Genomic DNA, 14516 nt, shown 5'->3' on the forward strand with positions numbered 1-14516 from the left:
CCATCCCTAGATTATTTATTTTTGTCAACTAAAAGTACATAGCCCTGAGAGAAGACTGGAACCCATAACCATCCCTTCTAACCAAGTGCCCTGTTAACCTCTAACCTCTAGCAAACATTTCTGCTCAAGTTTCCTCTCACCAAGCCAGCACCACTCCTTTCTCTACCAGAGAAGGAGAGAGCAAAGCAACATGGGGCAGGTGATACCAAGGTAGAAAGTTGAGAAGGAATGGGACTGCAGTAGCTTCTACACTCCAAGAAGAGTTTGCAAAAGATGAGTTTCAGGACCTCGAGCACCATGAGACCACTTCCACCCTGTATAACTACATAATACGAACACAGCCCAAACCTTTTACAAGATCCAAGTGAAAAACAGGATATTTGTGTAGGGAAGAAGGAGGAGAAGGCACAGAGAGCTCTGTATCCACTTGCAAACCTGCAGGGTCTCACCCACATCTTCGGTTAATAAAGCATCAATATCATGCTATCTGTGGTGTCCCAGTGACGCTTTTCCTTACCAGTATCAGGAAGACTCAAATGGGTCACCCGGTCACTGTTACAAGCACATACATAAGCAGAAATGCAGAACGAGGGAACTTTCAGACAGAAAAGTTAAAGCTGTTTTAGTGAGCACTTTGAGATAGATAGCTCCCAACCAGGAGATCTTCTCTTAAATTTAAGCTTCAGGTACCTCCAGTATTTCCTTCCATCTAGCATTACTCTCTAGAATTTTATGTAGTCCATAACAGGAAAATATATAGCCAATACACTCATTTAGCATGCCAATACCCTCATTTAGTATAACAAAAGGTGAACTCCAGAAGAGTATCACTCTCTTAAGAAAGATTTTTTTCTGCAAGACAAATTAACAAACTGAACTTATACCAGTGTGTTTCCAGTCAGAAAGCCACAGCTCAGAAGAACTCCAAATGAATATACTTAATGCAAATCATAAAAGCAGGAACTTATTCCCCTCTATACCCAAAGAAATATCTAGATCATTTTTATAAGATTCACGTTACCTGTTTCATGACTTCTGTAGTAAAACCATTATTTTTTTCTAAAATTAACAGTTAGGGAAAATTATAAGCCTAAAGTATAATCTTTGATAATCTATATTAAAAAGAAATGAAGCCATACTGAGTCTTGCCGAGATTTTCATAATCAAAATGAATTGTTTATATAATAAAGTTTAATTTAGTTGTCCAATATGCATCTTTAAGGCAGGCAAAAAATTCAGCTACAATAGCCACACAGAGAGCAACGTAATTTGTGCTTTTAGGCAACATTTTGTGAGTTTGTTTTAATACATACAGAAGGCACAAAATTTCATTGCTGGTATTACTGAATGTGTTTTTGTGTTTATAGTCTTGTTTATATAACTATGAGCTGTTCAGCTCTAGGAAACAAATGTCTCTTACAGCAACACTGCAACAGAGTTAGATATATGATATGCTCAAATAAAAATTCCTATTTTCGTAGTTACTTAAGCCAAGTAAAAAGCAGACAGATCTTTCCAGTAATACAATTATCATGCTCTACCTTCTCTGAAAGACAGAATGAACATGCAAGGCTTACGTTATAGCTGATCTACGTGCAATTCGAACATCCACGGTAAAGGACAAAACAACATTTGAAGATACTTTGATAGGACCTACAAAATCAGTGCAAACTGTTGCAGGTTGGTTTTTTGTTTCATGATTTTTAGGCTCACTATTTGACTTCTGAATCCCTCAATTATTCTTTTTGCCTGAAACTTCCCAACTCATATTATATGCCATACTGTATCACAGTGCACTGTATGTATGAATAGATATTTTGATCCAGTCGTAGATATAGAAACAGAAATTAAAGCCACCGATGACAGCAAAAAGACACCTACTCAGGTACAACCAGGTATTGTTCCCCATGTATGTGATGCTATGCAGTCCATGAAAGAAACATTGAATTTTATGCTGTACATTTTAGGAACTTCTAATTGTTAGTTCTGTAAAATCTAACCTGAAACTGAATCTTACAGCTATCCAAACTTAAGGTTTTGTATCTCATTCTAGAATATTTTCTTCCCATCATTAAACAGGACCCCGGACTAGCCAGGTGAGAGATGACCCACTATGGAAAGCTATGCAGTGCTCCTATTTTTATACTTCCCACACCACAAGATCAAGAGTAGAAAAAATTGCTAGACTCTTCACTGTGGATACAAATAAAGTTGACTTATTTCATTTGTTAGCATGCAAACAAGCCTACAGTTATTTATGGAGCAGCCGCAGGCAAGTAGAATTGCTAGAGCCTCCGTAAAACACAAGAAAATGGAAGCAACTTTACGTACGAAGAGAGCATGAAAACAAAAAAGCTTCTCAACTTATCTGCAAAGGACTGTTTCAGAGAAACCCAAGCTTCCCAAGCCTAGTTAAAGGACAGACTGAAGTTGAAAGGACTGTGAGAAAGCATGCCCAAGGATTTCTGCAGTGGCACAAGCAGCAGCTTCCAAAGTAACTTTTATTAAAACAGTTACCATACCAGTGGACGCATCTTCCTGCTTCTGCTCAGAGTGAGAAAAGAAACTGTCCTCAGAAAAAAATACTAGGAATCCTTCCAAACTGAAGGCACAAGAGGTCAATTTTCAATAAACACCTCTCAGCAACAAGATCCAAAAATCCCTCTACTACTCGTGTTCAACTTTCACTCTCAAGGCAACATAAGTAATCCACCAGGCAAAGACAGGTTTGTCTGGATTGTAAAATATTTTTAAAACCTATTATGCATTATAAACACAGCACAAATACACACCTTGATTTTGCTATCAATTTTTCCTCCCTACACTGATCACTTCTAAAAGAAAGGAATGTTTAGAACTAAATTTGGCAAAGAACAAGTATGGAAACTCCTTTTAAGAGACTCATGAGGAAAGATACTCCAATTTATTAAAAAACATTATATGATATAAGTTAAGTTATTCCTAAGATCTTTAAATATTAATTTCACACTAACAGCTTCAAAAAAAGGGAGACCTGAACAAATACGTTTATCCTTTAAAAGAAAAAGTAGCGTTATGAGCCTGTGCAACAAGATCAGAGCAGAGAAAACCAAAATACACGAAGTTTTTGTCTTCTGAAGCTCTGTGAAAGTATTCTCTGATCTGTACAAGTAAACTCTGGTGAGGGGAAAAGAGGAAAAGGAATTGGGGGAAGAAAGTACTTGCATGTTTGTACTGGGTTGGGTATTTCTTTCCCTCCTTGTTTCGATTTAAGGTCATGAATCTTACTCTCCTAGAATTGCTTTCAGTATCTTTCACAGAAATTGTAACTTTGGTGCACCCCTTAAAAATTATATGAAGTGCTCAGATTAAGCTGCTAAGAAATTTCTGCCACGTAAAGTTGAATGCTACATTTTCTTCAGAAGACAGTCCTGGCAGAAAAGGAAAAAGCGTAGGGCAAATTGTATGTTCATTACTTTGTAATGAGATGTATGACCATAAAGATGTTTATTTCAACCTTTAACATTAAACAGCCTTCAGCAGAATATTTTCCCTCGCCTCATTTAAAGAAGCAGTTTCTATGAAAACAATGATTGAAAAAGCTTCTTCACCAAAATATTTTCAACATCATTTCAACTGTGTATAAAACATTCAATTCAAAGGCTGACATTAAAAACAGAAGACTTCTGTGGCTGAAGAAAGACATTATTCAGAAATACTGAAGAGAATAATTAGAATTCTTGCTACATGCTTTTAAACAATACAGGCTAAACTGTGTATAAAGTCAGAGGAAAAAAAAAGGCATTTTTCTTGCATTTCACATTAAACAGTCATCTGATAAAAACAAAGACACCATCCTGGGAACAAAAATCCATTACTTTTCCCGCCTCCAAAGCAAGCACCCTAGCAAGGGTAATGACTTTTATTCCTTTTCATTTTACCACAGTAACCCAATTTCAAACAGAAGCAATGAAAAGCAACCTCCACACAAGGGCATAATCCTCTGGGCTTCAGGACACTTTCCTAGAAGATGTGGCTCTGGATCCACACACATACATAACCACAACTAAATTTTACAGTAGCTTTATGCTGAAAAATCAGCATTAGGTATGTTAAAGGACACAACGAAGCCCTTCCAAGGAAGCCCCAAATTCTTGTACTTCCATGAGACTTGGACAAGACATGAGCTGCAAGCTACTTACCCAACCATATCCCAGGAGAGAATTGCAGACAACCAGGCTGCTTTAGAAGCAGATACAGGGTTGGAAGTAGGTGAAGTGAGAATTTTTCCAGCTTGCACTTCTGAACAGAAGATGCGATTTCTACATCAGCTTAAACCGGTATAAGAGCCCATGGTGCCACCAGGATCGGTCTCACCCTTCTCACCGCCTTTGTATCTGCACTAACAATCTTGAAGCCATGTGTCAAGTCAGATCAGCTTACAGATCCAAACAAACTCTAGCCCAGGAATTAAAAAAAAAAAAAAAAAAACCCACACTTTCAAACACCAGCAAGCTGATCTGACTGCTGATGAACGCGGGTCAGAAGGCAAAGCCACATTTTGGGGTGGCATCTGGCAATAAAGTGTGCTTGAGCCAATTAAGTAACTATACGTTGAGGTACTTGATATTCTGCTAATCTTGGACTAGATCCAAAAAAAAAAGGGGGGGGGGAAGATAATTGACAATCATTAACTTCTAAGAATTAGTGCTCAGCTGTTCACATCTTCATACTAATTATGCAAAGTACCTTGCTTTACAACAGTCTAGCCTGTCACAACTTCGTAACAGACACAGCACTGCAAGCCATGTATGTTGGCAAATAAAGAGAATACTACCAACTGTGCCTTCCTCAATCAGAAAGAACAAATACTTTCTTTTAAATAACGCTACACGGTATTTTAATTTTCATTTTATTGATGTTTCCACACAGTGTTACTTCTTTCTTGCATCCCTCGTTGCTAGCTGAATTTATTCTTGAGGTTGTAATGCAGTGGTACTAACACAGCAACAATATCGGCATCAATCCCTGATGGATTTCCACGCCTGGGGTGGCCGCAGTTGTGGTTAACGTGCAATTCAGCTGACAAAGGATGCGATTTCACTGCGCTGAGTATGTTTTGCTTCATATCGGCAGATGTTACGCTCCTCCCCCACAAAGGCTAGGCAGTCTTAAAAACCCAACGTGGTGAAGCTTGGGTGGCTAGCAGCGAACCTGGGGGAAAACCTGAGACAGCCCTAGCGAGCTCCTGCAAATCTCCACATTAACGAGGTTCATCTTCAGGGAATTGCTTGAATAGATTCATGCCATCTACCCAAGACAGCCATTGGTTTTAACATTAAGTACTTGATTAAAAAAAAAAAAAAGGAAAGATAAAACAGGGTTTTTTTGTTCTCCCCCCTCAAATCTCACTTCTTGTTAACTTGCTGCATCTGTTTCCACTCTACCTCCAAAAAATCAAGTTTATTTTTCATGGGTATTTTGTTGACCTCGCATTTTCTACCAGAAACAGTGTTGTTGTATTGCTTAGAGTACAGGATTTCCCTGGACTTCCCACAGTCTGACATTATCGCCATCTTAATGTATTCGTGAAAGCAGGAACAAGAAGTCAGAGTGAGTTAAAGACTCTCAGAATTTCATGAATTTCAAAAGCAGTTTATTTGAAATTCAGTATCTAGCTTGAACAATAACACGCTTTCTCAGTTTTATTTTAGTTCACCAAAATAACTGTGTTTTACAGCTTGGCACTTACAAAAGACAATGGTATTCACCCACCTTAAAATACATGACAAGTTTTCAGCTATTTTCAAAATTTCTCTGCAACGAACATAGGTAACTTGACTGTAAAGAGGAGATCTAGCAACTTGAAAAACACTTAGCGTCTTTAGCAACAGCAAGTAGTAAATATTAAAACTGGACATAAAGGAAGAAATTTCAACTCCGTGTGTTTGTTACAGGACCAAATTCCTTGCTTCTTGATTTTAAACGGACAAGGAATATTCAATTCTGTAATTCAGAGACCTCAAAGCGCATAGGAACAAGCATGAATCTCTCCTGAATAAACATTTGGGACTACCTGATGCCATCTGCAAATTACAAGCTTGTTTCAGGACCTTCGGCACATTTGAACAGTAGCACTATTTATGAAGAATGCACATCAATATTCATACTGGTATTTTCTGTAACCACACAGGATAGCGCAGCCCTTCGGCATACTTGTTAACTGTGAGTAACTCACAGATTGGACCTCAACGTCAGCTCATGGGCTGGAAACGAAGCAAAGTGCTTCCATGGGTGCAATCAAGCAACAGGTTGCCCATCACCTACACACATGTACGTGCAAGTTAGTCCTGCAGCCTTAACGCATTCTCTCTTTACAGACTGATTTACAAACACCAGCTCTGTATTTTCACTTTCTTAAATCGCAGCGTGTTATCGAGAATGCCAACTATTGCCCCAAAAAAATATTATCACCTGAGAAAATGACAATATTTGAAGAAGTAGGAAAGACTAGCAACTCAAGTGTGATTATTCTGCCATCAGTCAACCTCTGATCAGAAAGACAAGGCAAGCGTCTAGCACTTCCGCAGAAATCAGAAGTTACGCTACAGTGCCTTAAGACTAAATTTACTTTCAGAGCCCATTACTGGGCCACAACCACTGCAGCCACAAAGCATGAAGCCACATGCTTTGCCATGAGTTCAAGTTGCGCAGTCGCAAAGAGGCAACTTCATGCTCAAGCTCCACAAGCAGCCAAGTGCACGCAATAGTTCGGCTCCTCTCCTTGGCAATTTTTCCTTCCCAGGCACTTATCCTACCTTTCTATTCATATCTACCACATAGTCCCACATCCCTCTTAACTTTGGCTGCAGCCTAGCACTCAGCAGACCCTAAGCTGTCTTACTTCCCCTTAACATGGTAGAAACTCAACATATTCGAAGAATGGGGTTTGTTTCTCTCTCTGCCGCCCCGCCCATACTTCAGAAAGTTAATTTAGCACTCTCTTTGCATAGCTGAAATACAGTGCATTCCTTCAAAAGAATTTGGTGAAACAGTGCTATTACAAAATCCTGAACCTCGGCATAATTACATTAAGGAACACACAGATACAAACTGTTAATCTTTCAACACAGATATGTCCCCTGCTAAAACTGGTTGGGAAACCACAACCCTTTCATCCCTGCACTGCCATGTCCCCAAACGCCCCACTGACTGCTCCTCTGAAGCCGTAGGAAAAAAGCCACATACTTAACCGCTACGTGATTAAAACCAGAATGGTTTAGAGGATGATGATATTAGGCATATAGGCAGAGACAACATAAAAATGAACCCAAGTGCTCATTTTGCATTTCCCCACATCGACACATAGCGAGAACTAATCTATAGCGAGAACTAATCTGTATTATGCTACCAATATGGTTAATAATGAGGATTTGCTTACTCTGTTTTACACAAAGGTAATGCAAAATCGGGTGGGTCCAGAGCCCTACCAAATAGATCAAGTTTACACAGATTTCAGATGGTGATACTTAACAAAAGCATTTAATCGAAATTTTGTTCAGAAATGTATGTATTCTTAAGGAAAACACTCATTCGCCCCTAAACAGACCTATGAAACATGACATCACCTTCTAAAAAGGCATACCCTTTTTTGGGCAATAGTCATCTCTTAGTTAAGGGATTTTTTTCTTTTTATTTACAAAACCATTCTTTACTTGCTTTTGTTGTTACAATGCCGAGGGTCACTGTGGTAAACGCCAGCTCCCAACACACTGTATGGCAGACGAAAACTCTGAAGTATGTGGAAGAACTCCAAGAATTATCTCTGGACGTTTCTCTATTCTTTATATAGTCTTAAGAATTTTTCCATTCCTGTTTGGGACTTGGGGGCAGGGGGAGAAGGGTAACAGATTGTTTTGTTTTAAGTTATTTTTATTAACTGCCTGGTATCTGGTGACTGCTTGGGAAATTTATTGCAAACACTGGCCTCCCTGCCTCCATCTGGCCTGAAAAAAAAAAAACTGCACAAGAATGAATGTTGAGGAGGAAAAATATTAATGGATGACATGCCTCTTACAAACACGCCAAATTACAGATGCTGCCTGGGTCTCCCAGTGGAGCTCAAAAGCTTGCAGATGTTCACGGAGTCTGAATGTTCTCATGACAACTCTAAAACAGGATCTCAGATTACCACTCATAAAGAGAGAGGCTTGAGTGGAAACCATTTTCTCTTTCAGCTTTTTTTGTTTAAAACCATCTTAGTATTTTGTTACTGATCATGAATTTTTAGATACTTTCCAGCTATAAACAAACACTAAGCTCTTTCTAAACAAATAAGATAATTTATTCAGTGAAAAAAAATATTTTAAAAGGTCACTTTTCCTTCCCTCTTATGATCAATTCAATTTCTAACTGCAGGCAGAAAGGAAACATAACCATCACGGAACAGCCATGTTCATGTATTTCAAGCAAACAGAACGACCTCCATTTCCCTCTCACAGTGCTGAATTTCTCCTTTCACAGGTATATTGTCTGAAAAGTAAAAATGCTTTTCCTCCCTCCTTGAACAAAATATCAAAACCTTTTTTTTTTAATCATAAAAGCTATGGCAAACATATAACCACTTTAACAGCCGAGTAGCCTGGCCAACTGTTTGTTTCCAATTTACATGCAATTCTGCAATTTACGTGCAACGTCCCAGTTATTCTATTATCCGACTTCACACTGGTGAATATTTCCATGTATTGTGCTATAGCTATTGAAAGCATCAAGCACTTCAGTTCCTGGGTTGTTCTTTGTGACATTCAGACACTTCAGATAAGGTGCATCTGTGTGTGTGTTAAGTCTTAGAAAGGAAATAGAGCTTTGGCAACCTAAGGATACCCGAGCTGACATCCAAGCTCCATAGAGCCAACGCTATCATCTAACATGTCCCCACGCCCCCATCTCTTGTCAAGCTCCATCCTCCGTATTTCTGATGCTCGGAGAATGTTATTGCCTTCGTACTCTCAAGCAGCTCTCCAGCAGGTACCCACACAAATACACAATCTCCTTTCTCTCCATAATCCCTCACCCCCTCCCAAATCTCTGCTATCCCTACCCTAATTAGCCTTTCCTACCTTTGCCAAGCCCTTTTTTCCTACTTCCAAGGTAGCCTGACACCCATCCCCTCCCAAACCAGACCCAGGTTTAGCTCCCCGCAGTAACATTGCCCCAAGCCCACTCTCCCCACACCAGACCCTCCCCAAACCTCTCTTTTTGTCCCCCAGCCTCCTCCCGTGGGCTTCACGATTCACCAATCCCTACACACACAAGATCAAGTCAGTCCCCTGCTTGCCATCCTGCCAAGGCCATCAACACCGCTCTCCTAGTAACCACCTTCAAAATTAGCCACTCCCCATGACGCTCCATGCCTTCCACCCATAGCCCCAACCCCTCAAAATGCTCCTAATGCTCCAGCCCCCCATAACCGCCCCAACCTCCTTAACGGCTCCAAATACCCCCGTAATACCCCCCAAAGCTCCCCAGTGCCCCCTGCACACCACGAAACCTCTCCTTAAAGCCCCCAACCCCTCTATTCCAGCCTACCTCAGCACCTCCAAAGCCCTTAAGCCCCCAACCCTTCCCACCAGCCCACCCCAACGCCCTTAACATCCTTTTTCCTTCCCAATCACCACCTTCAGTGTCCACGGCTCTCTATCACTTCAGCTCCTCCCCCGTCGCACGCCTTAACGCCCCCAGCCCCTCCCCATCAGCTCCCCCAAAACCTCTGCACCACCTCCCTCGCTGCCCCCAGCCCCCTTCATACCCCTGGTCCATCAGTGCCCCCCAACGCCCGACCCGACCCCACCCCACCCCACCCCACCAGCCCCCTCAGCGCAGCCCAAAGCCCGGCCCTTCCCTGTCAGCTCCTCAGCGCGGCCCCCCGCACCCTCAGAGCCCTCCCCCGGCGGCTCCCACCCGACCCCCGTTACCTGACGAAGGCCTCGGCGGCGCGGGGGCGGCGCGGCGAGGGGCGCGGGGCCGGCGGGAGGAGCGCGGAGCGGCCGCACAGCGCCATGGCGACGGCGATGCGACGACAGGAGGAGGGAGCCGGCGGCACTGCGGCCGCGGCGCCCCGCCCCGCCCCTCCCCGCGCCGCACGCACCACCGCTCTCCCCGCCGCAGGGGGGTGCCGCGGCGCGGCCGCACCACCGCCCGCGCTCTCCGCCTTTCCTGGCAGCGTAGGACTCAGCTCGGCCTTCTCTTCGAACCGCAATAAGCGAGGTCGGAAAGGCTTCTGCCGCTGACAACAGCTGGGCGCAAACACAGCGGGCAATAAGGCTGGCTCCCCCCTCCGGAAGGTGTGGGCTCGTCCAACGCCTGCCCCCGCGTACACCCTCCGGCGCAGCGCTCGTTCCACACACCCCCTCGCTCATGGGCGCGTCCACCCCCGCCACAGCCCCCACCCTCCCGCGCCGCGGCGTGGGCTCGTCCGATCCCACGGACCCGGGCCCCGCGGATCCCCTGTCCCCCGCGCCCCACGGGGCGGCGTGACACGGGGCCCCACGGACACACACCCTCCGGAGCCCCGCAGGGCGATGCGACACGGACCCCCCCCTCCACGCACCACGGCGGAGCACCGTGGGGCAGTGTGCTTGGGACACCCCCCGCCAAGCATTGCCCCCCCCCAAACGCCCCACAGCACGTGGACATGACCCGGCCCCCCCATCACCCCACGGCATTGCACCCCCCATGCAACCCCCTCCCCAGTCACCGTTCCCCTCCGTGCCCCAAAGGAGCGGCAGCCCCGTCCGGGCGCCCTTCCGGGGCGAGACACCAGCACCCCACTATCTCCCACGGTCCCTCTCTTGTTACCCCCCTAAAAATACCCCCTTTCCGATCAGCACGTCGCCCCGTCTGTGCTGGCCGCGTCCCGGCACCCGCACAACCGCCCTCACGGGCGCCTTTTACTCGCTTTACCCCGTAAACGCGGGGCGCGAGGCGAGCAGAGCCCCCGGCCCCTCCTGCAACCAGCGCCGAGTTTTGGCCCCCCGTCCCGCCCCGCTCCGAGGTACCAGCCTCGGCCGCCTTCCCCGGTCTTTCCCATTCAACCGTTATTCCGTCGTTCCGTCCCCCCCTTGGGCCTGTGTCTTGCATCAGTGCAAAAGAATAAAAGATAAAAATGAGCCGGCGCGTCCAGCTACCAGCACCATGATGCCAAAAGCCGGGGTTTTAGGTCCCGCATGCAAACACCCCCGCGTATCCGTAATTAAAGGACCGAGACCAACACCACGCGGGGAAGGATCTGGAGCCGAGGTTTAAGGAACCGCGCAGGGGCACACGGCGTGAAACCTGCTAATCACGCAGCCCCCGGCTGCGGGGAACACATCCTTCCCGTCCGCCATCCTCCCGCCCCGACGAGGAGCCCAGGAGGAGAGGAAAGCTGCCCCGCGGTTGAGGAAGCATTCAGGAAAATGGGATTTGCTGTCGCCGCTCTCATCCCGCCATGTGGTGCCTTCTTCCCTCCCCTCCCCAGAAAGCCCAACGTTGATCTGCGGCAGCCGAGCCCTCTGCACGCGTTGCCGTCCCCGTTAACCGCCCCGGCTCCTCATCCCTGGTGGCGAGCGAGATCAGACCACTCGTCTGCACCTTATTTAATTATGCTAGTATTTGCCAAGAGCGGCATAAAGCCCGAAATCTGCAGCCTTTGGCTGCGACGGGGACGTGGGCTGCGAAGAGCAAACTCCTTTCGGCTTTGTGGTGGAGCCCAATGCAAACGGGGGGCACACAGGGAGCCGTCAAGGGCTCTCTCGCACACCTCGCTTTTAACGCGGAGCAGGCGAGAGCACGTTCCAAAGTGTTATTTCTTTTTTTTCCTCAAAGACCAAATTGGACTTTGCTCATTGCTGCGGAGCAGAGAAGACAAGATAAACATACTGGGCCATGACCCAGCTGCCCTGGGGCAACTGGGAAGCGTTTTAGCTGCCCTCACCAATAAAGCTCAGATGGGCTCGATGTGCAGATGTCCCTAAGCCATGGGCTACACCACCCAGCCCCATCCCACGTCCTGACGGGGAGTTGGCACCGCCCGGATCCCGAGCTCTCCCTATTTTTTGAGCTCCTGGACATGCTTTGAAATGAGCTCGCTAAGGCAACGTCAGCAGTGGGAACTGACGCACCGAAAGGAAAAGCAGACACCTTTGGGGTTTCTCAGCATTGCCAAAAATGCTTGGCTTCTCTCCAGAAAGCCCCTAAACCATGTCCCTCCTGGCTCTCTTGCTGTGTGCTGAATGGGGCAGTCTCCTGCAGAGAGAGCCCCTAGCCCACGGAGCTCCAGCCTCCAAAAGGCTTTCCCAGGCTCCCTCCACATCCAGCACTCATGCAGGGAAGGGGACATGTCCTAACAACACGTCTCTGCTGTCCTTTCCCTGCAGCAAGCACCGTCCTTAACATTTGGGTGCTGTGTTGGCTCCTTCCGTCTTCTCCCTGGCATGCAACCAAGACCCTGATGGCCACGATCCACCAGCACAGAGGAGTTCACATGCCTGCCCAGGGGCGTGCAGAGCTCCAGAGCCCCAGAAACACAGTGAGTCCATGGTAAGAGAGGAGAGGAGACAGGGATCTTCTCAGGACGGGGGTCAGTGCAATTTTGCTCCCAAAGCTCTTCTTTCACCCAACAAGGGACAACATTTTGCACCACCGGTGCATTGCAGCAGGCTGTTATCTGCAGCCTTACACTTCCCTGGGGTGCAGGGCAATGCAAAAGCAGATCAACAGCCTGGAAAGCACCCAACAGAGAGGTCAGACTTCCTGGAGAAGGAGTGAAGGGGCAGGGGTGTCTGGCAGCACGGCTGGGAAAGGACACAACATCAACTGTTGTTCCTGCTCCCCGGCTTCCTGAGCTTCGCTGTGCCACTATTGTTCCACATTTTGAAGGCTGCAAAAGCTGAATGAAATCCATAACAATTGCCAAAGAAAGGAAGAGGAAAGAAGAACGCTTTGGAAAAGGAGGAAAGCTGCTGCCGATGTTCCTTGGTGGGTCCTCCTGACCTAGATCTTGTCCAACAGAAAACCACCAAATCTGGGTTAAGTCTCTGTTCGCTTGACCTGATAGGGCTGTCTCTCGCTGTGCTTTCAGCTTGGGTACCTCAACGTTGGCATCTGCCTATGGGAACAGCTGCCTTCGCACCCTCGCCCATGAATACCTTTTTATTTTTAGTAAATCCCTGCTGCACTGATGGAGAAAACGATGTTGGATACACAGAGGCCAAAAATAGCCATCGTTCAGCCTGAGACATGCACCTGGAAGAGGTCTTCTGTTCACCCACCCACGAGGGACACCGAAACGTCTCACCTTGGGCTGGAAACTGCTCGGAAGGCTGCAGGCTGCATTTTATTTAGAATTTAACTCATACATCTCATACCACTGGCACGTGCACCACACCTCCCCGTGAAAGGCGTGGGCTGCTGGCTTTGTCGGCTGTGGGAAGGCTTTGATGTCCTGGTGCGTGTCAAGGAGCCACCCACGAGCTGTCCTGGAGGACATCGCAGGATGGTCGAACCTCAGTCCACCGGCAGGAAGACCCGTCTCCATCCCTTGTGTTTGCCTGGGCATAGGCAACCCGAGAAATAAAACCAGAGGTCACAGCTGCAGCTCTGGCTCTCGCGACGGTGCCAGGCACAGCTGAGGTGCAGCTGGTCACTGGTAGAAGTGACAGCACAACGGCTAGAAATAAAAACCAACAGAAGAGCTTTATGGCTTACAGAAATCTCACCGTCAGCTTTCAGCTTCCTATGAGCCAAGGATCCATCCTTGGGGGCTTTCAAATATTTTTTTTTTCTTATCCCTACATAGCATCAAGAATACAATGAGCCATTTTCCCAGCGTAAGAGCACTTTTAAGGAAATAATTTAGACTTCTCAGAGAGAAAAAACGAAGGGTGCCGTGCTTGCGTGGTAAACAAACAAGGTAGTCCCCTGCTGTGTTTCTTAGGAATTGTTTTTCCCCTCGTCTCTTCAGATTTCTGGGATCCCGTTGCATTTATGGGATCTCGTAAATGTTTCGGCAGAGGCCACCCTCCGGGCAGCGTCCTGAGAGCAGTGGACGTTCGTACCCAGAACAAACCGGCTGCCTACAGAGCTCTTCGTGAAAAATTAATGAATAGCACCAGACAGGGATAAACCAAGACTGCAACAGAAGTTCCTCACTTTTTAACTCAGGAGAGAAAAACTGAATAATAAACTAGGATGGCAATAAATACTTCCTATGCCATTTATTCAAGTTCTTCAGGCTAAAAGATCTTAGCTCTTCTCAAGTGCTGTTTTGGGAGGAGAGATATTAAGATTTCCTCTACCCTTAAATGACTTTTATTCTCACTGCAAAAGGCAGCCCCCAAGTCAAAGAAAATGAAAAGGCGAGTTAGTTCTCCAGCCAAGGTCTGCGTGTTTATACCACTGAGAATCTGGCACCGCGCACCCAAGAAACACAGGGTGGAGATGCAGGAGATGATGGAGACACGACACACGGAGATCCTGCAAGCACAGGAAACGTATCG

At 46.3% G+C, this 14516-nt stretch overlaps 1 protein-coding gene across 1 annotated transcript in view; it reads right to left on the reverse strand.

The window, feature by feature from the left end:
• DNAAF9 (dynein axonemal assembly factor 9) overlaps window positions 1-10312 on the reverse strand; it is a gene marked incomplete at its 3' end in the record, with an annotated part of 75216 nt that extends 64904 nt beyond the window's left edge. Inside the window, exon 1 of the mRNA XM_081998945.1 lies at window positions 9954-10312. Within this exon, the coding sequence (XP_081855071.1) occupies window positions 9954-10039 (86 nt within the window). The 5' untranslated portion in view covers window positions 10040-10312. The remainder of the gene's footprint in view (window positions 1-9953) is intronic.
• Window positions 10313-14516: the final 4204 nt, after the last annotated feature.

The sequence above is a fragment of the Phaethon aethereus genome, assembly GCF_964289735.1.
Source record: "Phaethon aethereus genome assembly, chromosome: 4".
Lineage (NCBI taxonomy): Eukaryota > Metazoa > Chordata > Aves > Phaethontiformes > Phaethontidae > Phaethon > Phaethon aethereus.